General features: G+C 42.9%; 2 protein-coding genes across 3 annotated transcripts; one reads left to right on the top strand and one right to left on the bottom strand.

The window, feature by feature from the left end:
- Window positions 1-554: 554 nt before the first annotated feature.
- adat3 (adenosine deaminase tRNA specific 3) lies at window positions 555-16351 on the bottom strand. Of its 2 annotated transcripts, none has more exons than XM_067987722.1 (2): window positions 16278-16351; window positions 555-1846 (listed from the first exon to the last, which is right to left on the bottom strand). In XM_067987722.1, the coding sequence occupies exons 1-2, from the start codon at window positions 16342-16344 to the stop codon at window positions 723-725; spliced, it is 1191 nt and encodes a 396-aa protein (XP_067843823.1). In that variant the 5' UTR covers window positions 16345-16351; the 3' UTR covers window positions 555-722. The 2 variants fall into 2 exon arrangements, with proteins under 2 accessions (XP_067843823.1, XP_067843824.1); XM_067987723.1 differs by lacking the exon at window positions 16278-16351 and adding an exon at window positions 5274-5401 and having other exon boundaries at window positions 556-1846.
- osgepl1 (O-sialoglycoprotein endopeptidase-like 1) lies at window positions 5542-26056 on the top strand. The gene is made up of 8 exons (XM_067987721.1): window positions 5542-5558; window positions 16319-16536; window positions 17486-17873; window positions 20859-21063; window positions 21166-21314; window positions 22075-22205; window positions 23892-23963; window positions 24200-26056. The coding sequence occupies exons 2-8, from the start codon at window positions 16343-16345 to the stop codon at window positions 24276-24278; spliced, it is 1218 nt and encodes a 405-aa protein (XP_067843822.1). The 5' UTR covers window positions 5542-5558; window positions 16319-16342; the 3' UTR covers window positions 24279-26056.
- The last annotated feature ends 1115 nt before the right edge of the window (window positions 26057-27171 follow it).

The raw sequence follows: 27171 nt of genomic DNA, 5'->3' as shown, positions 1-27171 counted from the left end.
CACCTTCAAATCGCTCCATAGTCTCGTCTTTTCTTACCTCTCAAACGTTCCTTTGCACACCCTCTGACAACAGTCTACTTCCTGTTCCCCGCTCCACTATTGACGGCTGCTCCGTCAGCCATTATATTCTCATTCCCTGGAATACTCTCCCTCCTCATCTCACCTGGCCGGTTCCCTCTCTACTTTCAAAAGCCTCTCAACAACCCATCTATTTGACTATGTTTTCACTCCCTCCAAATCTCTTTTCTTCCCTTTCTCCCTCCACTCATGTGTCCAATCATTGCCTTGTAATGCACTTGAGGCATTTCACTGAGAGGAAAGCTATTCAAATATAAGCTGTTGATGATCCAAACAATTTTTTTTGTTAAATCAATTCCTGACCTGAGGCTCATTCCTGTTCCAATATATACACAATGTTGTGTTGCCTATCCAGACCTATTGCATTCAATGATGCATCACTTAAAAAATTACAAGCTTTACTCTATTTTTGTTTCTGTATATGTCATGAGTTTTCTACATTAATACTAAGATCTGTATTAATGTATATTATTTAATAAGTAATAAAATATCATGGTGTTACAACTATTCAAAATAATTTTTTTGGAAATAAGAGTCCATTCAAGATTAAACAGTATTAATAAAAATACATTTAAAAACATTTGTACTAAAAATATATTTTCTTCCATTTCCTTAAACAAGCAAAATGAAACCACTGCTCAATGTTAAGATGAAAGAAGTTGACATTCCTTTTCCATCAGTCCTTTAAAAACATCATAATGATGATTAAGATCCTTCTTTGTATGTATTTTATATTTAGTGCCCAATGCTCCATCAGGAGAGAATGTTGCATAAAAAACTGTGCGTATTCTGGAATGGACCAGTGCCATAGCACACATTACACATGGTTCTCTGGAAACATACAGATCATACTCAGTGCATATGTAAGGCAACCCATTTGCAGTAGCTCCTATGGAGCTATGATCCTCTAAAGGAAGCAAAGGTTTACCAATGTCGATTGTACGGTCACTTGAAAAAGATTCTACAGACCTAAAATGACAGTTCGGATATTTGTTATGATTAAAAGCACCACCACCTTGCCTGTAGGCAACTAGATCAATACACACCATAACTGCATGGAGCAATGGATTTGGTCCATTTCTGCAGTCGTGACCTACTGCGATAACCTCGTCAGTGGCTGGGTTAACAATCACTGCACCTACTGGTTCCATTCCCATTTCCTTTCCTACTTTTGCTGCTTTGATAGCTTTTTCCATAAAAGTCTGCATCTTTGCTTTCTCTTCAGTGCTAAAAAGCTGGCCTCGGAGGGCTTCAGTCACTTGCTTGTTTTCATGGAATGATGTTGGCCAGTGCTGGCTAGCTGCTTCAAACTGAGGTCTGGTCAACGGTTGGTATGCTGGTATCTTGACCTGGAAAGGTTCTCCAAGTCCAATGCCATTAGCCTTTCCATCAGGAAAGAGATCACTAAGGGACACTCCTCTATTTGGTACATCTGGGCCATTCAAATCCCTAAATAGGCAAATGATGATTTCTAAAGGATGATCACTGTTCTTATCCCTGCAGGCTCGTACTCTCTTGATATGTGGGAGATTGTTCAGTGGGTAGACATCAGCCAGTTGTTTAACAAGACAAGAGGTTTGTTTTTTATTGATAATAGGGGCCGCGTATGCTTCTAGAAGTTCAACTTCACATGACTTCTCATCTGAAAGTACAGGCATCAGCTCCCATGTGAAAGTGTCGATTGCTCCAGTTTTTCTCTTTTTGCACTGTGGCTCCATCGTACCTTCGACATCAGAATTGGGAGATTTGTTACAGTGACAGTCAGAAGCTAAAGAGAATAGAAAGACAATTAAGCATCAGTTAAATCAAAGTCAAAAGAGCTATAACCTTTCCAATAGTTATAGCTTCCATTCTCAATTAGATTTACAAAGTAGCCAAAAACATGCACGCCTTTGAGTCATGAATCCAATTGGAATGTACACCAATTGCACTAAAGATCTTAGCCCTTAGGTAGCAGGTGCTCCAATTTATAGTTGGTTCTGTTTTACTTGAAAGTATATCTGCTCTGTGTAAAATTTCTACTTGCCTTTATTCTTATGATTTTTTTTCATTTTATTAAATTGTGTCCATCATGGCGAGGGATTTTAATGCTGAGGAATGGAACATTTTCCCATTTTGCTACCCAGTATTAGCATTAATTATTTCCAGTTGGGCTGTTAGTGCTTGTATTTCAAACCAAGCAGCACGCTACCATCAATATCTCATATATTCAGTGAAATCATAATATATTTCACAGTATAGCTGTATGTTCTTTAGCACTAACACTTATGAGCAGATTGTATAATGTGCTGGCAAGGGGCCAGAGAAAGAAACATACACAAGTAACTCAGTGATTGATATTATAATGAACTGTTCCTAATTAACAAAGCCCACAGGATTTTCATCCCTTATGCTTACACTGCACACAAGAGGGAAAAATGGTTTACACGTACTTCACAAATGGTGTTGATATAACTAAGGATCAAGTAGAGTCACTTCAATAGTCCTATTAGACTTCATGCTCAACATGCCCAGCCGATGCAGAGCAGTAATCAACAAAGCCAATAGAATGTTGAACTACATAGCCAAAATAGTAGAATAGGCAGAGGAAGTGCTGACCAAACTGTACAGTGGTTCTGGTCAGATCGCACCGCGAGTACTGTGTTCAGTTCTGGTTGCTGAGATACATGGGAGACATCCAAGTACTAGAGACAATGCAGAGAAGAGTCACAAAACTGATCGCTAGTGTCAAAGGTCTGAGTTATGAGGAAAGGTGGGAGAAACTTGGGCTTTTCAGTAGAGAAAGGACATGTGTGAGAGGAATGCAAGATAGTTAAGGGAATGGAAAAGTTAAATCCAAAATATGTCCTACTCAATTTAAAGTAATAAGAAATAGCAGTTGGCATACGGCTCCTTGAGTCTGCTCCGCCATTCAATAAGATCATGGCTTGTCTTCGACCTCAAATCCACTTTCCTGCCCGATCCCCATATCCCTTGATTCCCTTAGAGTCTAAAAATCTATTGATCGCAGTCTTGAGCATACTCAACAACTGAGCATCTACAGCTCTCTCGGGTAGAGAATTCAAAAGAGTCACAACCCTCAGTGAAGAAATTCCTTCTCTCTTTCAGTCCTAAATGGCTGACCCCTTATCCTGAGACTATGCCCCCTAGTTCTAGACTCTCCAGCCAAGGGAAACAGCCTCTCAGCAGCTACCCTGTCAAGCCCCCTCAGAATCTTATATGTTTCAATGAGATCACCTCTCATTCTTCTGAACTCAAGAGTATAGGCCCATTCTACTCAATCTCTCCTCATAGGACAACCCTTTCATCCCAGGAATCAATCTAGTGAACCTTTGTTGCACTGCCTCTAAGGCAAGTAGATCCTTCCTTAGATAAGGAGATCAAAACTGTACACAGTACTCCAGGTGAGGTCTCACCAAAGCCCTGTACCTGCATGTTAACTTTCTGTGTTTCGTGTACAAGGACACCCAAATCCCTCTGAACACTAACATTTAATAGTTTCTCACCATTTAGAAAATATTCCATTTTTCTTACCAAGTGAATAACCTCACATTAAACTCCATCTTGCCCACTCACTTAACCTGTTGCTATCCCTTTGCAGACTCTGCATCCTCCTCACAGCTTACTTTCCCACCTAGCTTTGTATCACCAGCAAACTTGGGTACATTACACTCGGTCCTTCATCTAAGTCATTAATATAGAGATCGTAAATAGCTGACGCCTAAGCACCAATCCCTGCCGCACCCCTCTAGTCTCACCGTGCCAACCACAAAATGACTCGTTTATTCCTACTCTGGTTAACGGACAGAAAACAATCCTCTGTCCATGCTAATATATTACCCCCTAATCTTGTGTAACAACCTCTTATGCAGCACATTATCAAATGCCTTTTGAAAATCCAAATAGACAACATCCACTGGTTCCCCTTTATCTACCCTGCTAGTTACATCCTCAAAAAACTCTTAATAGATTTGTCAAAGACAATTTCCCTTACATAAAACCATGTTAACTCTGCCTAATCATGTGACTTTAAGTGCCCTGTTAGTACATCTTAATAGATTCTAGCATAAGACACTTGGTCCCTTCATCAAAGTCATTAAGGGGGCACAGGTTCAAACTAGTAAAAGGTAAATTTAGGACTGATATCAGGAAATTCTTCACCCAAGACTGATCAGCACTTGAAATGGAACTCCAGGTAGAGTAAGTGGCAAAAATCCTGGAATCATAAAGAAACAATAGCATAGTGCAGTTAGTGGGGTGGGGTGCTCCAAGGTCTTCCTGAAAGGAGAAACCAAGATGGGTCATATGGTCCTCAACATCCGTGGTTACCTTGCGCAGGTTGTACAACCTCCCAGTGCGGAGCTTTGATGACCAGACTCTTATCGTCAATATTAGAATGGACGAGGGAGGCGGAATCAATGCACTGATTTAATGAACATTTAATTATAGTGATGCTAATGCCAGCTGGAAACCAGGGTAACATCGCCGGTGGATGTTTTCAAATAAAATACACAACCCCGTGCCCTCAATTTGCTGCATTGCGAACAGGTGGCTGCAGCTGACAGGATCTTCCCCCCCACCCCCCCAGCGTCTCCTCCCCCCCCCCCCCCTCACACCCCCCACCACCACCGGCGTCTCCTCCCCCCCAGCGTCTCCTCCCCCCCCCCCCTCACACCCCCCACCACCGGCGTCTCCTCCCCCCCTCACACCCGGCGTCTCCTCCTCCCCCCCCCCTCACACCCCCCACCACCGGCGTCTCCTCCTCCCCTCACACCCGGCGTCTCCTCCCCCCCCCCTCACACCCCCCACCACCGGCGTCTCCTCCTCCCCCCCCCTCACACCCCCCACCACCGGCGTCTCCTCCTCCCCCCCCCCCTCACACCCCCCACCACCGGCGTCTCCTCCCCCCCTCACACCCGGCGTCTCCTTCCCCCCCCGGCGTCTCCTCCCCCCCCCCCCCACACCCCCCACCACCGGCGTCTCCTCCTCCCCCCCCCACCACCGGCGTCTCCTCCTCCCCCCCCCACCACCGGCGTCTCCTCCTCCCCCCCCCACCACCGGCGTCTCCTCCTCCCCCCCCCCTCACACCCCCCACCACCGGCGTCTCCTCCCCCCCCCCCCTCACACCCGGTGTCCACCGGAGGAGCGCGGGGTCTCCAGCCACACCAGCGGGATTCGGGTAGATCCCAACTCACCTCTTCCTTTCCAAGTGCCGCTTCCCGCGAGGTTAAACCCGGCCTCGGTCTCTCAGCCCTTCTCGCTGCAGCTGGGACCCGCCGGCCGAGGCCCAGCGCCGAGTGAAGCCGCCGCTCTCACCGCCCGGATGTGACGGCCAAAGAAACGGTGATGTATTAATGAGTCCGTCCCTAAAACAGCACCCGCCGGCCTCTTCATCCGCCACTTCCGGTGTACCAACACTACCTGACCCCCTCCCCAACAGTACCGTCTGCATCCAGAGATCAGGTCGCCTCAGGTACAAGGTGTGATATTCACTTATTTGTTCATTTTGGAAACTCAGTTATAGAATCATAGAAAGGTTACAACACAAAAGGAGGCCTTTCGGCCCATCGAGTACGGACTGGCTCTATGCAAGAGCAATCCAGCTAGTCCCACTCCCCCGCCCTATCCCCGTAGCCCTGCAAATTTTGTTCCTTTCAAGTACTTATCCAGTTTCCTTTTGAAGGCCATGATTGAATCTGCCTCCACCACTCCCTCGGGCAGTGCATTCAAGATCCTAACCACTTGCTGTCTAAAAATGTTTTTCCTCATATCACCTTTAGTTCTTTTGCTAATCACCTTAAATCTATGTCCTCTGATTCTTGACCCTTCTGCCAATGGGAACAGTTTCTGTTCTACTCTGTCTAGACCCTTCATAATTTTGAATACCTATCAAATCTCCTCTCAACCGTCTCTGTTCCAAGGACAACAACCCCTCAGATAATGAAGCAGTCCGTGCCTGCATGCAGCAAGACCTGGACAATATCCAGGCTTGGCCTGGACATTCGCGCCAGACAAGTGCCAGGCAATGACCATCTCCAACAAGAGAGAGTCTAACTACCTCCCCTTGACATTCAACGGCATTACCATCGCCAAATCCCCCCCACCATCAACATCCTGGGGTTCACCATTGACCAGAAACTTAACTGGACCAGTCATATAAATACTGTGGCTACAAGAGTAGGTCAGAGGCTGGGTATTCTGCGGCAAGTGACTCACCTGACTCCCCAAAGCCTTTCCACCATCGACAAGGCACAAGTCAGGAGTGTGATGGAATAGTCTCCACTTGCCTGGATGAGTGCAGCTCCAACAACACTCGAAGCTCGACACCATCCAGGACAAAGCAGCCCGCTTGATTGGTACGCCATCCACCACCCTAACATTCACTCTCTTCACCACCGGCGCACCGTGACTGCAGTGTGTACCATCCACAGGATGCACTTCAGCGACTTGCCAAGGCTTCTTCGACAGCACCTCCCAAATCCATGACCTCTACCACCTAGAAGAACAAGGGCAGCAGGCACATGGGAACAACATCACCTGCACGTTCCCCTCCAAGTCACACACCATCCTGACTTGGAAATATATCGCCATTCCTTCATTGCCACTGGGTCAAAATCCTGGAACTCCCTACCTAACAGCACTGTGGGAGAACCTTCACCACACGGACTGCAGCGGTTCAAGAAGGCGGCTCACCACCATCTTCTCAAGGGCAATTAGGGATGGGCAATAAATGCTGGCCTTGTTAGCGATGCCCACATCCCATGAACGAATTATAAAAAAGCTTCTCCAGTCTATCCACATAACTAAAGTCCCTCATCCCTGGAATCATTCTAGTAAATCTCTTCTGCACCTTCTCTAAGGCCTTCACATCTTTCCTAAAAATGAGGTGCCCAGAACTGGACACAATACTCCAGTTGTGGCCAAACCAGTGTTTTATAAAGGTTCATCATGACTTCCATACTTTTGTACTCTATGCCTCTATTTATAAAGCCCAGGATCCCGTATACTTTTTTAACCGCTTTCTCAACCTGCCACCTTCAACTATTTGTGCACATATACCCCCAGATCTCTCTGTTCCTGTACCTCTTAGAATTGTGCCCTCTAGTTTATATTACCTCTTCTCGTTCTTCCTACCAAAATGTATCACTTTGCATTTTTCCGTGTTAAATTTAATTTGCCATGTGTCCGCCCATGCCACCAGCCTGTCTATATCCTCTTGAAATCTATCACCATCCTCCTCGCTGTTTACCACCCTTTGTGTCATCTGCAAATTTTGAAATTGTGCCCTGTATACCCAATGTCCAAGTCATTAATATATATCTCAAGAAAAGCAGTGGTCCCAGCACCGACCCCTGGGGAACACCACTGTACACCTCCCTCCAGTCCAAAAAACAACCGTTCACCACTACTCTCTGTTTCCTGTCCCTTAGTCAATTCTGTATCCGTGTTGCTACTGCCCCCTTTATTCCATGGGCCACAATCTTGATGATAAGCCTACCGTGCAGCACTTTATCAAACGCCTGTTGAAAATCCATATACACCAGATCAACTGCATTGCCCTCATCTACCCTCTCTGTTACCTCATCAAAAAACTTTATCAGATTAGTTAAACACGATTTGCCTTCAACAAATCAGTGCTGGCTTTCCCTGATCAATCCACACACATCCAAGTGACTTAATTCTGTCCCAGATTATCATTTCTAAAAGTTTCCCCACCATTGAGGTTAAACTGACTGGCCTATAGTTGCTGGGTTTAGCCTTACACCCTTTATTGAACAAGGGTGTAGCATTTGCAATTCTCCAGTCCTCTGGCACCATCCCCGTATCTAAAGATGTTTGGAAGATTATGGCCAGTACCTCCGCAATTCCCACCCTTACTTCCCTCAGCAACCTAGGATGCATGCCATCCAAACCGGGTGACTTATCTACTTTAAGTACAGCTAGCCTTTCAAGTACCTCTTTTCCCATTTTTAGCCCATCCAGTATCTCAACTATATCTTCCTTTACTGAGACTCTGGCAGCGACTTCTTGGTAAAGACAGATGCAAAGTACTCATTTAGTACCTCGGAGTAGTTCTCCTTTATGGTCCCTAATCAGCTCCACCCCTCCTCTTTCTACCCGTTTACTATTTATATGCCTGTAGAAGATTTTTGGATTCCCTTTTATGTTTGCCGCCAGTCTAATCTCATAATCTCTCTTTGCCCCTCTTATTTTCTTCTTTACTTCCCCTCTGAACTTTCTATATTCTACCTGGTTTTCACTTGTGTTATCAACCTGACATCTGTCACACGCCCCTTTTTTCTGTTTCATCTTACTCACTACCTCTTGTGTCATCCAGGAAGCTCTGGCTTTAGTTGCCCTACCTTTCTGCCTCGTGGGAATGTGCTTAGACTGTACCCAAACCATCTCTTCTTTAAAGGCCGCTCACTGTTCAGTTTTGCCTGCCAATCTTTGATTCCAATTTACCCAGGTCAGATCTGTACAGGTCCCACCTTCCCCAGGAATCTAAAGCCCTCCCTCCTGCACCATCTCTCCAGCCACGCAGTCACCTGCTCTATCCTCCTATTTCTATGCTCACGAGCGCGTGGCACCGGGAGTAATCCGGAGATTACTACCTTTGAAGTCCTGCTTCTTAATCTCTTTCCTAACTCCTTAAAATCTGCCTGCAGGACCTCATCTCTCTTTCTACCCATGTTGTTGGTACCAATATGGACCACGACCTCTGGCTGTTCACCCTCCCCCCAAGAATGTTCTGCAGCCGCTTAGTAACATCTTTGACCCTGGCACCAGGGAGGCAACATACCATCCTGGAATCATTTCTGCGGCTGCAGAAATGCCTGTCTGCTCCCCTAACCTTTCTCCCCCTCTTGATAGTTATTGTTTTTTGCACTACAAATCCAAAGGGAAACATATTTCTGTGGACAGCTGAAATGATGGACACCAAAGTGAGCTAACCACATCTAAAAGTTTTAAAATTTAAACCTCTCAACCCCTAAATGTCCAATATGTAACATATGACCAAATTTGTTGGGCTGCATGCTATTCATGACGTACGGTACCCAAAGTGTAAAGTAAAATGGCTTTCCGACAGGCTCACGATGTCTTTACTCGCCTGATGTCGACATTTTAACGCTAATCCCAACAGTCTCATTCCAAACTCATTAAAATGTAATAACTTTTAAACTTCAATTTAGCTTAATCGTGCTCTTTTCATCCCCAGCTCTGTGTCCTTATGAATCATAAGGTACATTTAACACTGAAAGTTGGCACCCAGAAGCCTATCTTCATAATGGCATTTTTAAAAGTAGAATCTGCTCTCGTTGGCTGGCAGTGCTTTGCAGGCTGAAGGAGATGCCATTCAGTATTCAACAGCAATGGAGGCAGGGGAAACTATAAGGAGACAACTGGGTTGCCCCAGTGTCATCAACTAAAAAATCTTAACAAAAGTGCTCCCTTTTCAGAGAGGCACAACTAAAATCACCCAGATTATACAAAAGACAAAGGAAACTTATCAAATTAAATAATAACGCATTTCCTGTATCGACCAAGCACTCCAGCCAGAGGTGCTCACCGGTCCAGCGCACTACAAAGGACAGCAGTACAGCTGATGGACACACACTGTGTGCTTCTCCAGGGCCACCTGGGTGCAGACAAAGCCGTGGAAGAGAGGCAGGGGGAAAACTGTGGTATTACTGCTGAGAATGTGTAGCACTTTTACAGTTTGAAATCGTGTTACCTTAGAATTAGGATCTACAGGTAGTTGGTTGAAAATGTAAAGTTACAGTCTGCTCATAAAATTGTAGCCTTAATGGAGCAAAATGACTGTTACTCTGGAAGTAATTCATGTTTTTAATTACTTTTCTCCTAAATTTTCACTGCTACATATTAATTTTTAAAATCTGTAAATAAAATGATATCCAGGTAGTAGAATGGACTAGAGGGTTAGTGCTTCAATGCAACATAAACAAGCAGTCAAATGGAATATACTGGAGACTGTCAATTAACTGTAGTGCACAGCAGAAACTCCCAAATAACAGCAATGTACTGGAAAAACTCCTGAATTGCTGTAATGGCCTAGGTCGACTTTCAAATGGCTACATTGTGCTGGAAAACATCCCAAATGGCTATAGTATACTGGAAAGATTCTCACAGATCTAAAGTGTATTGGACACATCCCGGAATAACTGTTGTGTACTGAAGCAACTCAAATTACTTCAGTCCACCTGTCAAATTGGCTACTCGGAGTATATTTATAGTAGCTCACATTTTACTTAGGTCGCCATTACTCCCAATATAGTAAACAATGAAATGGCTGAGCACATTGTTACATAATACTAGGAATACCATCCTCAGCGGCACAGAATTTATCAAAATGAGAATTACAGCAAAAGTATACCATTTGCTGGACTGTTTAGTTTTCCACTGTTGAATCAGGCAAGGCTTTGATAATGAGCCAACTCCTCCCCCACCCCCAAAAATAACATTTTGATTATAGCATTTCGCATTGAAGTAGGTTGGGTTACACATGGCAAGGTTTCCAGTCAAATATAGCTGCATGCCCCTGCACTGCTAATGATAAAAGTGTGCCAATATGTGAGCATGAGTTGTGCGATGATATTGTGTTTCCTGCCAGTGTTATGTGAATTGACACGTAGGCCTGCAAAAGGAGCCTAATCCCTCACTGTGACTGTTGGCTTAAGTAGGCTAAGTTCCAAACCATAGGATTTCATATAAACAGAATGATAGAAGAAGACAAAAAGCTTATCAAGCTTCTTTAGAGGGACTATTAAAAGGTTACATGAATATATCTTGTTCCTAAATTAAAGGTACAACATGGAAAACTCTGATTTTTAATCAGGTGTCCAAGGTATGATTTTGTTTTGAAACCAGAAGTAACATCTTTGAGAATGACTTACCCAGTGTGTAGCTCTACTGCTATTCTTTGTAGTGTGCTGGACTGTGCCATATCTGTACCAGCTTATGCACATCAGATGGAAGATCATGGTTTTAATTGCTATCATGTGTCAAAAGTAACTGGACCATCAGATTACCAGGAAACTACAATTCACACCTTATCTACTTAAGTGTTAAAATTGGTTAACACCTTAATTACCCAACCATTGAGAAGAAATAATTTGATTAGCTAATGGGCCCATTTTAACATCAAAGTAAAGACAGAGATGTAATTGAGGAACAGTCTTGTGGACTCCAGTTTCCTGCTTCATACTATCTATCAGAGACTTAGGAGCTGCTGAAGAGAATTACAAAGAATCTGCATTATCATTGTTCTTGTGCTTTTAGTATTTTTCCATCTCTTTCTGCTTCTGTATGTAATCTTACAAATTTTTCTAGTCGTTTTAGCCATAAACATTGGCCTGATGTTGTGCTATTATCACCTTTCAGAATAGACTGAAACACATGGTGGGCATCCACATGGTCTCTGATCTGCTATACTGTGGCTAAGGAGTAATTGTTAGTCTCATGGCATACTATCACACTCATGGCATGCAAAAGAGGATAGAATTTGGTTCATATGAGCCTCAATTGTGATTGCTGAGTGAAAGTGTTAGGAAGAAGCCTGAATTGGAATACAGATCATATGCCTGAAAACAAATCTATGTTCTTTCAATATCTATACATCCTGAAAAATAAAATTTGTAACATATGAAAATAGGATCTGTCTGGTGTTGGGTGTACACAACAATCTGCAAGTTATTGCGATTTTAAAAGTATCTAGTGTCATTGATGCACTGATTCAGATGGTTGGCCAATTTTCATTGGATTTATATTTCAAACCTTGGGCCAGAATTTACTGTCAAAATAATGGTGAGGCTAATGGCGCAAATCATACAGCAACTTCAGTCGAGGGCAGATGGGAGGTTAGATGTGAAAATCCGGAAGTTGCTGTCTGAGATGTGCTGCTCTGCTGTTAGCTTCCCGAAAACTGAATCTCGCTGTCTGACACACTATTCACGTGCATTGTACAGTGTGAATTTCCTGTATTTGCGGGGTATATTGTGTCCTGGCCAATATTTATCCCTCAACCCACATCACTAAAAACAGATTATCTGGTCATTATCAAATTGCTGTTTGTGAAAGCTTGCTGTGCCCAAATTGGCTGCCACCTTTCCTACATTGCAACAGTGACTACACTTCAAAAGTACTTCATTGGCTGTAAAGCGCTTTTGGAAGTCCTGAGGTCGTGAAAGTGCTATACAAATACAAGTCTTCCTTTCTTAGATACGAACTAAACTTGCCACAGAAAGTTAGGGCTTGTCCATTCCAGTCTAAATACCCTTCTTAATGGCATGATAAATCTTAATTACTGCCAAACAACCTCTCTGGCACTGAAAATTTACGCTTACAAGTGTTCAGTCCCATTCCTTCAGCTTTTAATTGTTGTTGGTGATTTTTTAAAAATTTAAATAATTTTTAAAATAATTTTTCTTTCTGTCTCTGTTTTCTCTCTCTCTTAATCCAATCTGTCTTTCCCTCTCTTTATTTCACTTTCTGTACCTGATTTGACATTGAATTCACTATTCTAATTTACACTTCCTGATTTTTTTTTTTCTCTTTTCTTTTTTTAATTAGGCCCCCCTTTTATAAGAAGGGGGGGTGTGGGGTGTGCTTAACAACTAAAAACCAAACAAACCAAAACCAAGAGTTCAAATCAAAATTTTATTATCCTCGTTCAGGATGCACTCCAGCCCCTGCGGTGCCCACCAGTCGCGGAATGCCTCAAGCGTACCGGCAGACACCGCGTGCTCCATCTCCAGGGCCACCCGGGCGCGGAGCAACCCGCGAAAGAGAGGCAGACAGGCCGAGCGCTCGCCCCCACGGACTGCGAGCATCCTGGACCTGTGGATAGCCACCTTGGACAGGCCCAGGAGCAGGCCCACGAGGACGTCCACTGACCTGCCCGCCCCCCTCCTCACCGGGCGGCCAAAGATCAGGAGCGTGGGACTAAAGTGCAGCCAGAACTTGAGGAGCAGCCCCTCCAAATAATGGAACAGGGGCTGCAGTCTCGCACACCCAGTGTACAAATGAAAAACGGACTCCTCCAGGCCGCAGAAAATGCAAGCGGCCTGGGTGTCCGTAAAATGGCGTAAACGCCTGTTGCACGGGACTGCTCCGTGCAACACCCTCCATCCCAGATCCCCAAAGTAACACGGGAGGACCCCTGTATAGAGAGCCTCCCACTGGGGACCCCCGTCTCCGCCGGACAGCAGGATGGCACGCCAGGGCGTGTCCGGGCGAGAGACGAGGGCGAGGAAGTGGATGGTGTGCAGGAGCAGCCCGTACAGGAAATCCCTCCGCGCGGTGTGAAACGGCACGGAGGGAATTTCCGAGAGACGGCTCAAGTTGTGAGGCGCGGCCCTCCGAGGGAGGTTCCGGGGTTTGGCGCCGAGGAGGAATTCCGTCCGAACGGGGGTCAGGTCGGACGGGATGGCTCCGCACGCTTGAGCCGCCTCCACACCCCGAGTGGAGTCAGGGCCGAGCGCCGATTTCAACGCCTGGATGGCGGTGGCCGCGTCCCCGGCACGCCACGAGGACATGCGAGCGGCGAGCGCCCACGGCTCGAGCCAACCCGACCCTCCGCCATCCAGGACGTCCCTGACTCTGGTCACCCGACCGGCCACAGCCCTCCGCTCCGTCAGCCACGAGCGGCCGAAGCCGACATCGCGGAGGAACGGATTCCCGAGCAGCGGCTCCTGCAGGACGGCCGCTACCCCCGACGGGCGAGAGCTCCGGCTGGAGGCGACCATGGTCCAGACCCTGAGCAGATCCTGGTACAAGACAGGCAGCTCCTGCAAAGACGTGCGGCTGCCCAACAGCGAGACGAACAGGAGCTGCGTGTCGTAGTTCAGGCCGTGCAGCTGGCGGAAAAAATACGTCGCCAGCGCACGCCATCTAAGAGGACGCTCCGCGTACAGGTATCGCTGCAGCGTCCGAAGGCGGAAAGTTGCCACCTGGGTGCGGACGCACACCAGCCCCTGACCGCCCTCCCTAAGCGGGAGACTCAGGACCGCGGCAGCGACCCAGTGCATCCCTTTGGCCCAGAAGAAATCGACGAACTTCCTCTGAATCTTGGCGACAAAATCAAGGGGGGGTCAAAGGAACCAACCGGTACCACAACATGGCGGCCACCAGCTGGTTTATGACCAGCACTCGACCCCTGTAGGATAACACTCGGAGCAGTCCTGTCCAGCGTGCCAGGCGAGCGGTGACTTTGGCCTCCAGCTCTACCCAGTTCGCCGGCCAGGCTTCCTCGGCAGGGCTGAGGTAGACTCCCAGGTACCGGAGGTGCGTGGTACTCCAGGCGAAAGCCCTGAGCTCCTCCGGCATGGAGTCCACCCGCCACTGACCCACCAGGAGTCCGGAACATTTCTCCCAGTTGATTCTTGCGGAGGACGCGGCAGAGTAGACCTCTTGGCACTCGCGCATTCTCCGCAAGTCAAGGGGATCGGTGACCATGAGGAGCACGTCGTCGGCGTAAGCCGAAAGGACGACCTCCACGCCCGGCTCGCGCAGAGCCAGTCCCGACAGCCTCTTTCGCAAGAGGCGCAGGAAAGGCTCTACGCAGATGGTATATAATTGGCAGGACATGGGGCACCCCTGACGCACTCCTCTCCCGAAGCGAAGGGGCGCCGTCAAGGATCCGTTAACCTTAATCAGACACTCCGCGGCGGCGAGCTACTCATTAACGATTCTTCAATCTCATTGGTTAAGAAGATACACAGTTGCATGGCCTGTTCACATAGGTCCCAGAAGCCCTGTAGAGGGCACCTCTGTTTAGATCTCCAATTTACAGCAACTACCAGTGCAAAAGCTTATGGAAAGTATATGGCCAAGGGCAAGTCTGACGAACGGCAGACAACGTTCTTTCGCCACTTACAGTAAATACCGGACCAATGTTTCTAACACTTGGAGAAAGGCTGTGGTCTTTTGTAAATGCATTGAACAGTGTGTGTTGACATGTCGCATGGTTTAGAGACTCATAATTGCTCATTTTAATATGTTAGAAAATAGACTAGTCAATTTAGAAAACCACATCTAACATTTCCCTAATCCAGGCGAATGTGATCCTCTTCTCCCATTCCAAAAACCATGCCTCTATTAAAGACGCTGATATATTCAGAGGTATTCTTTATTTTAATCTCACAAAGTATTTGTAACCAAAATTTTAGGTATATTTGAGCAATTCCATCCATCCCACTCTAATTCTTAGAATTACCCAAACAATCAATGCAAATTGAATCAGGCTAAGGAACAGGTAGAGAAAACTGTTTAAGACAAGCTGATAATCCACGTTCCTCGCAGTCTTTTGATTCTTTTGTCTAAAGTACATGCATATGAGTTGGAAGAATTAAAAGACTGCAAGAAACATCAATCATCAGCTTGTGCAAAACATCTTGCTCTACCAGTTCCTTAGCTAGATTCAATTTATATTAATTCAGGTGTACATTTTCTGTTGTATATTTATTTTCCTGCAAAAATAATCTTATTTTAAAGTATGCTGTGAGCGTTTTTATTAACAAAATACACATGGAATGCAAATAAGAAACTCCTGGATAGAAAAACCTTATCAAAGCTTATTTAAGGGCTGCATTATTTGCAAGGCAAGAAAACACTGGGGCAAATTGGCTGTGATCAGCTTCCTTTTCGTTTGTACTAACAATTTTTCTAAACAGTTTATTTATTTGAAATTGTTCACTAACATCACCAAACGCATCATAGTGGACTCAATGTAACCAATACCATCTTGGATACCTTTAATTATTAAACCTTTTAAATCAGAAAACAGGCGTTAATGAATTAATAAACAACCTACATAATCCAGTATAATTATCAAATTCTACGGTTTAAATATTCGCCATTGGAGATATTCGGACGGCCGTTTGAGCAAAGGTGACAAAAGGTGGTTCGAAATTGCGGACAACAATTTAAATGCGAGGCGGAACGTTTCAAATGCCGGAATTGAAATTGCGCTCCTGGTGGAGCTGGGGGAACACCGACACGTGACACAGAAGGCCCAGTCTCACTCCCGGAAATCTCAGTTTAAGAGGGTCGGGGTCTGTTTCTACCGCCCTGTTGTTCATCTGTTTTGGTTTTTGACGGTGTTCAAATTAAAGTAGTGCATGGTGTAAATCAGTGGGAGCTGCGGGTGTACCGGCATAGCCCGGGCTGCGTTTACTTACTTTGAGCGTTGTTGCTGCTGCTTCTCTTTGGTTCGTGACAGAGGGCCGGGCCGGGCCGGGTCGCCATGGTAACACATTGCCTGCGCTTCCGAGCCCTGAGTGGGGTGGCCGCCCGCGGGCTTGTCGCGCAGCCGCGGTGCGAACCCAGAGTGGTGCTGGGCATCGAAAGCAGCTGCGATGACACTGGCGCGGCCGTGGTGGACGAGACGGGCCGGATCTTAGGAGAAGCCCTGTATTCGCAGAAAGAAACTCATCTCAAGTAGGTATTCCTAATGTAAAAGCTTCCACCAGTAATTACAAGTGAAGCTTATATTTGGGGGGAAAAAAAGATACATTTCTTTAAGTGACATTCAATACATTAATCCCTCAATTAGTTTCAGATTTAATAATTTATACCATGTTTGTTCCTATTGTAATCGCTGACAATCTCACGTCATGTTTTTGTTGATGGGCACCTACCTCATTATCAACATTTTGGTCACTTTGACTTTAAATAAACCAATTCTAATTTGTTTTAAAATATGAGCCAATACGAATAACTTTGGTTTTAAAAATAAATACCAGGATTGAATCACCATTTCACTTGTACTCACTCCTGTGGCTATTACCTTATAATAATTCCCTATTCCGTTTGGTCACAATATTTATTCCAGAGTTGCAAATGAATGTCAATTTCTGATTGCTTTAAGGATAACTTAGACAATGTATACACAATAAATGCTTGTTAAAATAAGTTTATGTGGATAAACTTTTTAAAAATCCTGATTTTGTTCTCTGGCTCGGAAACTAAAAAGATGAAAATGATAACTTGTGATGATCAAAAGGGAATAATTTCACTTCTCCCTTGCCGCTCAATATTGTCCATCCTTTAGCTGGGACAGTCTGGAACACAGATTTCCTTCTGATTGTTCCATGATGATAAGTGATTTTTAATGCAAAGCAGATTTATCTTTGCTGAGATGTAAATTACTTATCCTTTTTTGGAGCTGCATGAAAACTGCAGCAGGTGACTCAAACTTATGATAGATTTGAATTCAAGTGCTCAACTGCTAAATCCCTGTTTCTAAATGGTAACTTAAATAAATAACATTGTTAATTGGCTAGTCCTAGATGCTTCACTGAAAAGAAAGATTTTTTTTTGATATTATTAATTTATAAATCAAAAATAGTTTTTGGATTTTGTTAGCTGTATTTTGTTTTTGCTTTAGGGCAGGTGGTATAATTCCACCAGTAGCTCAAAGGCTGCACAAAGAACACATTGAAAGAGTGGTGCAAGAAGCTGTGGATAACAGTGGAGTCTCTCCTTGTGAACTAACAGCAATAGCAACTACAGTAAAACCAGGACTTGCATTAAGCCTGGGAGTGGGTCTAGAGTACAGCTTAAAACTAATACAGCAATATAAGAAACCCTTTATTCCTATTCACCATATGGAAGCACATGCACTGACTATTCGAATGCTACACTTCGTGGAATTTCCCTTCTTGGTCCTCTTGGTTTCTGGTGGCCACAGTTTGCTGGCCGTTGCTCGTGGAGTCTCTGACTTTCTTCTCCTTGGACAGACATTGGATGAAGCCCCTGGAGACACATTAGACAAGGTATGTATAGAGTAGAACTTTAAAATCAGCAGTGATCAATTTGTAAGATATTGTCACTGTAATTTGAAGGACATTCAAACTTTTATTTATTAATGACTAATTGCACAATCTATGTCTGAGAATCTAAGGATCGGCAAAAAGCGTTATTATGTTTTAAACTTCAACTTAAAGCAAATAATCAACAAATGTACAGTCTACTGATATTTCAGTCATTTTTGTACTAAAAGAATTTGAATTATCCAGCAATTTGAATTTAGTAATGCAAGTGAGACAGCTAAGTAGGAATTTAGTGCCAAAAATTGAGTTATCAGATAATTTAAATTAAACAACTTTGAATTAAAAGGAGTAGACTGTAGGTGAATATACCAAGCACATTCTTCATTCATTATACATATTTTAAATTTGGTTTCCTCAGATGTTCAGTGGTTTACTACACTGGGTAAAGTCTAACTAATTAGAACTTTTCAACTCTTGGGTAATAAGTAGCAAGCCTAGATCACATTATGTAATTAATGGATTTATCGTTCTACAAATTAGATGGCAATTGAAGTAATTTTCTAAAATTTATATATGTAGTAATTACAGAAACATCAGTTCAGACATTTTGTATTTAAATCTAAGTGTTATGGGTGGAATTTCCTGTGGGGCGTAATTGGGAAGTTACACCTGAAATTACGCCCTTTCATGCGCCCATTGTACCGATGTCTATTTACACCCAAATTTCCTGCCAATCTCATTACTATACGCTAGAATGTAAAAATGGGCGTAAATAAGCAGAAATGAGTCTAAACAATTGGGGCCAGAGGAAAGCACTGAACTCACACTATAAATTCCTTTTTTAAGTACCAAACTAAAGTTTCAAGCCATCTAACCATCACTTATGCACATTAGGCACAGCAAGTTTCAGACCATGCAATCAGGGAAGCTTGTGAATTTTTAATCTGATTTGTTCTGATGCCATAAAAATGCATTCAAAGAAACCGAAAATACCGTGCAGGTTTCAGTGAGGATTAAAAAAATTGCTCAAAAAATTGTAATAAACCACCAGAAAAATAACTTTGTTTCCTACTACACCTAAAATTCTGGGATTAACTCAACCTGTTACCGTTTTGAAGCTGCAAATTTGCAGGAAATTCGTGTGTACATTTTTTTTATTCGTTCATGGGATGTGGACGTCGCTGGTGAGGCCGGCATTTATTGCCCATCCCTAATTGCCCTTGAGAAGGTGGTGGTGAGCCACCTTCTTGAACCGCTGCAGTCCGGGTGGTGACAGTTCTCCCACAGTGCTGTTAGGAAGGGAGTTCCAGGATTTTGACCCAGCAACGATGAAGGAACAGCAATATATTTGCAAGTCGGGATGGTGTGTGACTTGGAGGGGAACATGCAGGTGATGTTGTTCCCATGTGCCTGCTGCTCTTGTCCTTCTAGGTGGTAGAGGTCGCGGGTTTGGGAGGTGCTGTCGAAGAAGCCTTGGCGAGTTGCTGCAGTGCATTCTGTGGATGGTACACACTGCAGCCACAGTGCGCCGGTGGTGAAGGGAGTGAATGTTTAGGGTGGTGGATGGGGTGCCAATCAAGCGGGCTGCTTTATCTTGGATGGCGTCGAGCTTCTTGAGTGTTGTTGGAGCTGCACTCATCCAAGCAAGTGGAGAGTATTCCATCACACTCCTGACTTGTGCCTTGTAGATGGTGGAAAGGCTTTGGGGAGTCAGGAGGTGAGTCACTCGCTGCAGAATACCCAGCCTCTGACCTGCTCTCGTAGCCACAGTATTTATATGGCTGGTCTAGTAAAGTTTCTGGTCAATGGTGACCCCCAGGATGTTGACGGTGGAGGATTCGGCGATGGTAATGCCGTTGAATGTCAAGGGGAGGTGGTTAGACTCTCTCTTGTTGGAGATGGTCGTTGCCTGGCACTTATCTGGCGCGAATGTTACTTGCAACTTCTGAGCCCAAGCCTGGATGTTGTCCAGGTCTTGCTGCATGCGGGCTCGGACTGCTTCATTATTTGAGGAGTTGCGAATGGAACTGAACACTGAGCAATCATCAGCGAACATCCCCATTTCTGACCTTATGATGGAGGGAAGGTCATTGATGAAGCAGCTGAAGATGGTTGGGCCTAGGACACTGCCTGGAGGAACTCCTGCAGCAATGTCCTGGGGCTGAGATGATTGGCCTCCAACAACCACTACCATCTTCCTTTGTGCTAGGTATGACTCCAGCCACTGGAGAGTTTTCCCCCTGATTCCCATTGACTTCAATTTTACTAGGGCTCCTTGGTGCCACACTCTGTCAAATGCTGCCTTGATGTCAAGGGCAGTCTCACCTCACCTCACCTCTTTAGCCTAGGGGCAGAGCCATTAATGAACCGAGATGCGTTCGGTGCAGGAATCGATAGACAGGCATAAAAGAGCGAGGAAATTCGGGCGTAGCGTAATTACATGCGCAACACACTCTTGCCTGAGTTTCCTCGATCTTTTACACTGGATATTTGCTTTACCCCCCCCCCAGATTACACATGTCTTTGGGTGCAAATACACAGGAAATTCCACCTCATGATATTTAGTTATTTACTCAGTTTTGTCTACCCACCACGGTTTGGTTAAAAGGTATTTTAATTTTGTGAGATGCTCCAGGAATTTTTCTTGTCAAAACTGCAGTATTATTTTGTCGTAAAAATTGTTACGAAGTAGTGTGCTTTAAAGAATGCAAATTCAAAAAATAGATCTGTGTGATTCTGAACCGTATTAAAATGTTTTTAAATATGAGAAAAGGAGGTATAATGTAGCGCCTTACTATAAGAATAGCTTGAGGTGGCTGCCTTAAGTGAATATAAAACAACAGAAGCAAATACTCAAGGACTACCAACCTTATGGTCACTTCTGATCACATTACAAATCACATGCACAAAAACTCTTGGTTTAGAAAATAGTAGCAATACTGTTTTTTTAAAGTAACTGTTTTAAACCACAAAGATGTTTCTTCTCAGGTTGCAAGAAGACTGTCCCTCAGAAATCACCCAGCATGCTCTACAATGAGTGGGGGTGAAGCCATTGAGTATTTGGCCAAAATGGGAAACCGATTACATGTTCAATTAACGCAGCCTATGGCCCAGCACCTGGACTGTGACTTTTCCTTTACTGGTCTCCGCAATCAAGTCAATCAAATAATTATCAAAAAGGAAAGGGAAGAAGGTTTGTCAGTCTTTTATATTTCTACTTAATGTGGCAGACAGTGCTGACTCACTCAAGTACTCTTTTGTGTACTGTATAAAGTTAGGTATATTTGTTAACCAGGTCTCCAGGAGGGACAGATGCTGTCATGTGTGAATGACATTGCTGCTGCTGTACAACATACAGTGGCTGCTCACCTAGCAAAACGTACACATCGAGCCATTCTCTTCTGTAAGAAGGAAGGTTTGTTGCCTCAAAAAAATCCAATCTTGGTTAGTACCTCATAGTGTACCTACATTTAACTTGGTAATAATAAAATATATTGGTCATGGCACCATAGAATGATAGGATATGGATTGGTGCTTCTAGAGTCTCCCCAGCTGAGTTGCCAACCTTAGCTGTGGCACCATTGGGAAATTCTCAGTGAATCTCAGGCACTTCTCTACTAGGAGGGAAAGCAGAGGGAGTCACATGCTCTTGTGACTAGTTTCACCCCAGCTTTACCGAGGCCTGACATCGTCCCATCATCTGCTTTCTCAGAGGTGGATGATGAGTGGCATGTAGAGACCTAATTAATTAGAGGGGGGAGAAAAATTAAAAAGTAAGAGGGAATCTTGCTTTCACTAAAACATTGTGCTCATGAAAAGCATTTTAGTCAGAGTGATGGGGTCTGCACATCGCAAATTTCAGACCTAGTCTACATGGGAAGGCAAAATGGTTTCACATATAGAGGGAACAAATTGAAAAGTGATTTAACTTGTGCTAATTTTGTATACTTTTTACTCATCAATTGGAGTAGCATTTGCAGAGGCCTGGGAGCAGATCACCTACATGCCCTGCTGGCTGGGGAATTAAAGGGGGATTTTACAAACAGCATTAAATTTGTATTCATTAACATAGGACCATAGTTAGTAACTTGTATTTCACAACAGGAAATAAACATTGTAAAGCCCATGAGAAACCAATTTTTGAAAGATATACATTTCCATTTGTAGAACATCTATTCATATATATTCCTTACTTTCATCTCAGGTGGTTTCAGGGGGAGTGGCCTGTAATGAATACATCAGAAAAGCTCTTCGGATAATAGCTGAAGCAAATGGAGTCTCACTGCATTGCCCTCCTCCTAAGCTTTGCACAGACAATGGCATCATGATTGCATGGTGAGAGCAATAAATAGTCTTAATCTTACTTTGAAATATTGCATACAATGAAGTATTCTTGTGGTCATCTTAAAACTTAGTCATTTTCTGGAAACCTTGAATCAAAAAAGTATAAACCTTGAAGTTCCCAAGTTTTCTTCTTCGTCATAAATGTGCGACAGCTGCCCAGTTTTTTTTTGTAGTATTCCAGAAAGTGAGGAATTTCACCTGGGTAAGTTGGACAATTCCTTTCAGCTGGAATCATCAATGGACAGTAATATTGGGCAGGGTGCAAAACCAGCGTTCCGCCCGATCCCGTAGGTTTCCCACCCGGAGAGTTAGGTTAAAATGACCTCCGTGGTACCGTAACTGTTTACAAGCTAGGAAATGTTTGATGTGGTGATTTAAAATTTTGTACTTTAAAAAAAAAATTAATAATTGGACACACCTGAATAGGACAACTATTTACAGTCTTCGCAGACTTTATTTATTGGGACGTTTTTCTACACTGAAGGTGATATATAAATGTGAATTGTTGTTGAGTTGTCTTCTTCCAGCTGTACAATCCTTCTATTGTATAATCTATAGCTTTATTCCCTTGTTTCTGCCCTCCCTACCTAAATGAACCCCAAGGTCCAAGAGTAAACAAATTACTTCAGTCCTTAAATATGCATTGTTCTCAGAGCATGTGCAGTCATGCAAACAAATCTAATGCATCAGTGCACAGAGCAGCAAGCAATCAAAGTGTACAATTTCATAACATATACTCAGTTATATACATTTTAATAAATTATTTATTGAAAATGACACATCTCACACAAATTTCAATAAAGTTAATGTTGGAAATATAGTGAATCTGCCCTTTAACAAAGGTTGAAAACATTGTCATCAGACAGTCACAAAATAATTACAGATGAGAAAGGCACATCTTAGCTCATCCAACCAAGTAAAACCCTGTAGTCCACTCACCACGGAGTTTAACTGCTTTGTAAATGATTCCAGGGTTTTCTTCTTCATTCCCCTACCCTAGAGTCCATTCCCAAAGTTGATCAATCTTTGTATGACGAACAGTTTCCTGATATCAGCCCTAAATTCAATGCTAATTTGAACCTGTGTCCTTTTATCCTACTGTCATGTTTTGATTTGAATTAGTGCCCCAGATTTACCTTTTCTGTGCTGCTTACTATCTTTTACGAGGTCATCTCCTTTCATGATTGAAAAGCCCAAGTTTGTCCAATCTATTCTTATAACTGAGTCACCTGAATCTAGTCTCATGGTTCTTCCTTGCACTGCCTCCGAGGCTTGAATGTCTTCCTTGTATCTTGCGGCCCAAAACTGAATACAATATTTAGGGTGTGATTTGACTAGGTTATAGTTTAAACATAACTTCCCCTGACTTGTAATCTACTGCTTTGGCTACATAGGTCAGTATTCTCTTCACCCTTTGATCAATTTTATTCCACATCAATCATCTTATCTAATGGGAGACCTTAAACACAAAATGGATTCATAAAGGCCTTTAAATATTCTGGGTTTCTATTATGTATATTTTACTGAGCTTTTTATTTAATCATCACTTTTATTATAAGCTCCTCATTTTCTGGTATTAAACAGATTCTGAAAACAGTGTGTTTGACTCCCATCAGGTCATGTACAATAGTTAAAATGGTGCACACCTGCAGTGATACCATATTTCTGTGTTCTCAGGAATGGTATTGAGAGACTTCGAGCAGGAATAGACGTTCTACATAATCCAAAAGCAATTCGCTATGAGCCGAAGTAAGTAACAAAGCTTTTAGTTTCTTTTAAATCACAATCCTTAAATAACTGAGTTTTGAGTAATGGATATATTTTTTCATTTTGAACTTACACTTTTTAAGAATTATTTTCAATGTTGTTGCAAATCTATGGCTGAATAATATCATTTTAAAGCAAGCAAATACAGAAGTAAGTAAAATAAAAATGCATTGCTGTTATTGCTAACTTAATTTGCTGTCACTTATTTTGTTTTGTAGAGCCCCTCTTGGAATAGATTTTTCGGAACAAGTCAAGAAAGCAGCCCTCAGTGTTCCTTATCTTAAATTGAAGATATGAATAATAGGGCTTCTCTGGGTGTCTGTCATTTTAGGAAACAGAGCATTGATCAGAACTGAGGAAACTACACTGTTCTTGATTTTAAAATAAATACATGCATATTGTATTCCACTACATTATAAATTGCTAAGTTAACAAAATGTGCTTGTTTGAAATATCAAAAAACCAATGAGGATATTTAACAAGTGAGTGAAAATTCCAATATTCAAGTAACCAAGGCTCTTTTTCGTTGCATCTGGTGTAAAGATAACAGCATTTAATGTAGCCTAGGAAATCACCTGTGGCGTTGCTCATTGTAAGTTGGATGATAAAGCTGTTTTATATGATGGGTCTGTTATACCATGTATCCCAGAATTTATTTTTCTGCTGCTAAAGTGGAACTATATTTTAACTGGCCTATCCTTTTAAGTTGCTGTAAGTGAACACAGCCTGAGGTTACTCAGTGTTTAATTGCTGTTGATGAGCAAAGCTTGCCAATTGAAAGATGCTTGTAAATTCCTAGCCCCAGATCAAGTAAAACAATCTCAAATGGTTGCCTCTCTTTAAACATTTTTTAACACTGTGAAGTGTGACTTCTGGAATGTAACGTCTGAAGTGTCAAAACTTAGAATGGCAGATCTTGTGGCATTGTTCACAGTAGCGTGTGTCTGGAGCACTATTGTAATGTTTAGTGCTAAAATGGAGTTGTGTTTAATCTGGCCTCTACTTTTAAAATTATTCCCTATGGGTAAGTGGTCTAAATAGGTTCAAGATAGTAGTAGCTGCTTATAATTCCTGATTTCAGTTAGAGAAATTGTTTCTGCTTGTAAATTTCTGGCTGCAGTTCAGAAATACTTGTCATGAAATGACTGGCTTTTAAGATTGTTTTCATCTGCAACACAATGTGACACTATGGAGTTCAGTGTTTTTAGAATGCAATGGATGTACATTAAATGTGAAACCTTTATATATAATGGGCATCATTTTACCAGAAAAATGGACCTCAACCCCAGGTGTGTATGACATGGAATAAATTCCCTAATCTTGCAGTGCCAGTGGGGAGCTGTGTTCAAAGGAAGTGCAGGTTAGAGATAGGGCTACAAAACTGTTGTCCCTTCAAGTGTGACGCCCTGCTGAGAGCACAGGGAATGTAACCTTGTATGCTAACATTTTCACAAAAGAGTTGAAATGTTTTCACCTGAAACTGTTAGTCAAATGGGTAAAAAGTTCAGGTTGTAGATTATGTGCAAAAGTTTTACAGGTGTATGTTGTCAATAGGGAGAAGAGGAGAAATCAAAAGTAGAGTCACCCAGGGCATTGTTGCTTTCCTACCCAGCTGATAAACTGGTAATTGTAGAGGCCTGGAAGCAGATCAGTTGCCTTCTGTTAAGCTTTAGACCTACCATGTCCCTGTGCAGTACATCATGTTCGACTGCAGTTAATTTATGGTCTAAAATGTGGAATTTGGATATTAAAAAAAAATAATGTCAGTTTAAATGAGTTGGGATCCTGTTTTCCCTTGCCTTTTTGTTTCTGTAAAGTCAGCTTTCTCTTGTCCTATTGGAGTAAATAAAAAGTTAAAACTGCTAGTGAAGATCTACAGAACTAGTGTGCTCGACTTTAAAGAAAAATCTTAATATTATACAATTTTTCAATGTAGGAAAGAAGTGAAGTTCAAAATTTGAACTTGAGCAAAAATATTTAATTGAAATAAAAAAATGTTCCACACAAATAAGTAAAATAAAAACAGCAACATTTGTTTGTTGCATAAATATTATTATAAAGAGAATTGTGCTTAATGGAGTGATGTGTAAATTGTCATACTTTGATTTCAAGTTCAGAAATTTTCAAAATGCATTCCTTTCTGGTTCCGGTAAGAATACAGTAAAATTAACTAAACACTGCATGCTCAGGCTTCACATTGGATTTCAGTGCACTGTGCTACAGAGTGATAACTCATGGATTCACAGTTGCAAAACTCAATTTAATTAGTGCTGCACTGAGTGGAAGCCAAGTACTCCCCTATGTTCTGATTTGGACCTTACTGTGGCTAAGGAAATGGTGGAGCAGATTCAGTGGGGTAAATGGCTTACTCTTGTTCAAATGTTCTGTGCTTTCTCACAGAGGAGGAGGTGGGGGAACCTGTCTTTTGTTTTTGTGTAACCTCCCAACAGTCCTCTTGGCCAACAGGAAAAAAAATACTATATACTACTTGCTTTCCAATGCTTTGTGAAGAGCTCTGAATAAATTTTTGGATTTTTGGAACAAATCAAATCTGTCCAATTAATCTTAGTATATCCTTACTTCATATATCTGCTATTTTGGAAGTTCTTCCTTACCCTGACACAAAGCTGACAAATGAGGACTGTGGAAGGGATTATTAGCAACTCACAATTACTGGATGTGATACTTACCATCCAAACTAACTCTGCTCAAAGAAATCGGACAAGCAAAACTATAGAACAGCTCTCCCTAATACCAAATTGGGTAAAACCAGACCCTACTGTAGTACTAAGCCATACAGACTAGAAGAATGCAGACTTGATTCTCGGGCTGTGCTGAGTTTTTGGATTTTAGTCAGCACAGCAATTGGCCCCCAAAGCCAACTGTAAAACCCAATCTACTGACCAGGCTGAGAGCAGGTTGTCACTCCTAATTATCATCCAGTGCTGGAAAGTGTGCACGTTGCATGAGAACAGGATTGACCTCCACTGTGATTGGTGACTTGGGTGAGGCCTTCAGTTGGTGTTCTTGGGAAGAAAAAAGGCAAAGAAAGTAAGGAGCTTGCAATTATTTGTATTGTTACAAATGTAAAAGTGACACAAAGTTGTTTTTGGCCTCAAAATCATATCAGTTTCAATGTGAACCTACTTTGAGGGAATGTTCCTTTATCTCCTTAATGAGCTTGCTGCAC

The sequence above is a fragment of the Heptranchias perlo genome, chromosome 7, assembly GCF_035084215.1.
Source record: "Heptranchias perlo isolate sHepPer1 chromosome 7, sHepPer1.hap1, whole genome shotgun sequence".
NCBI lineage: Eukaryota > Metazoa > Chordata > Chondrichthyes > Hexanchiformes > Hexanchidae > Heptranchias > Heptranchias perlo.
This window is presented reverse-complemented; position numbering and strand designations above follow the sequence as displayed.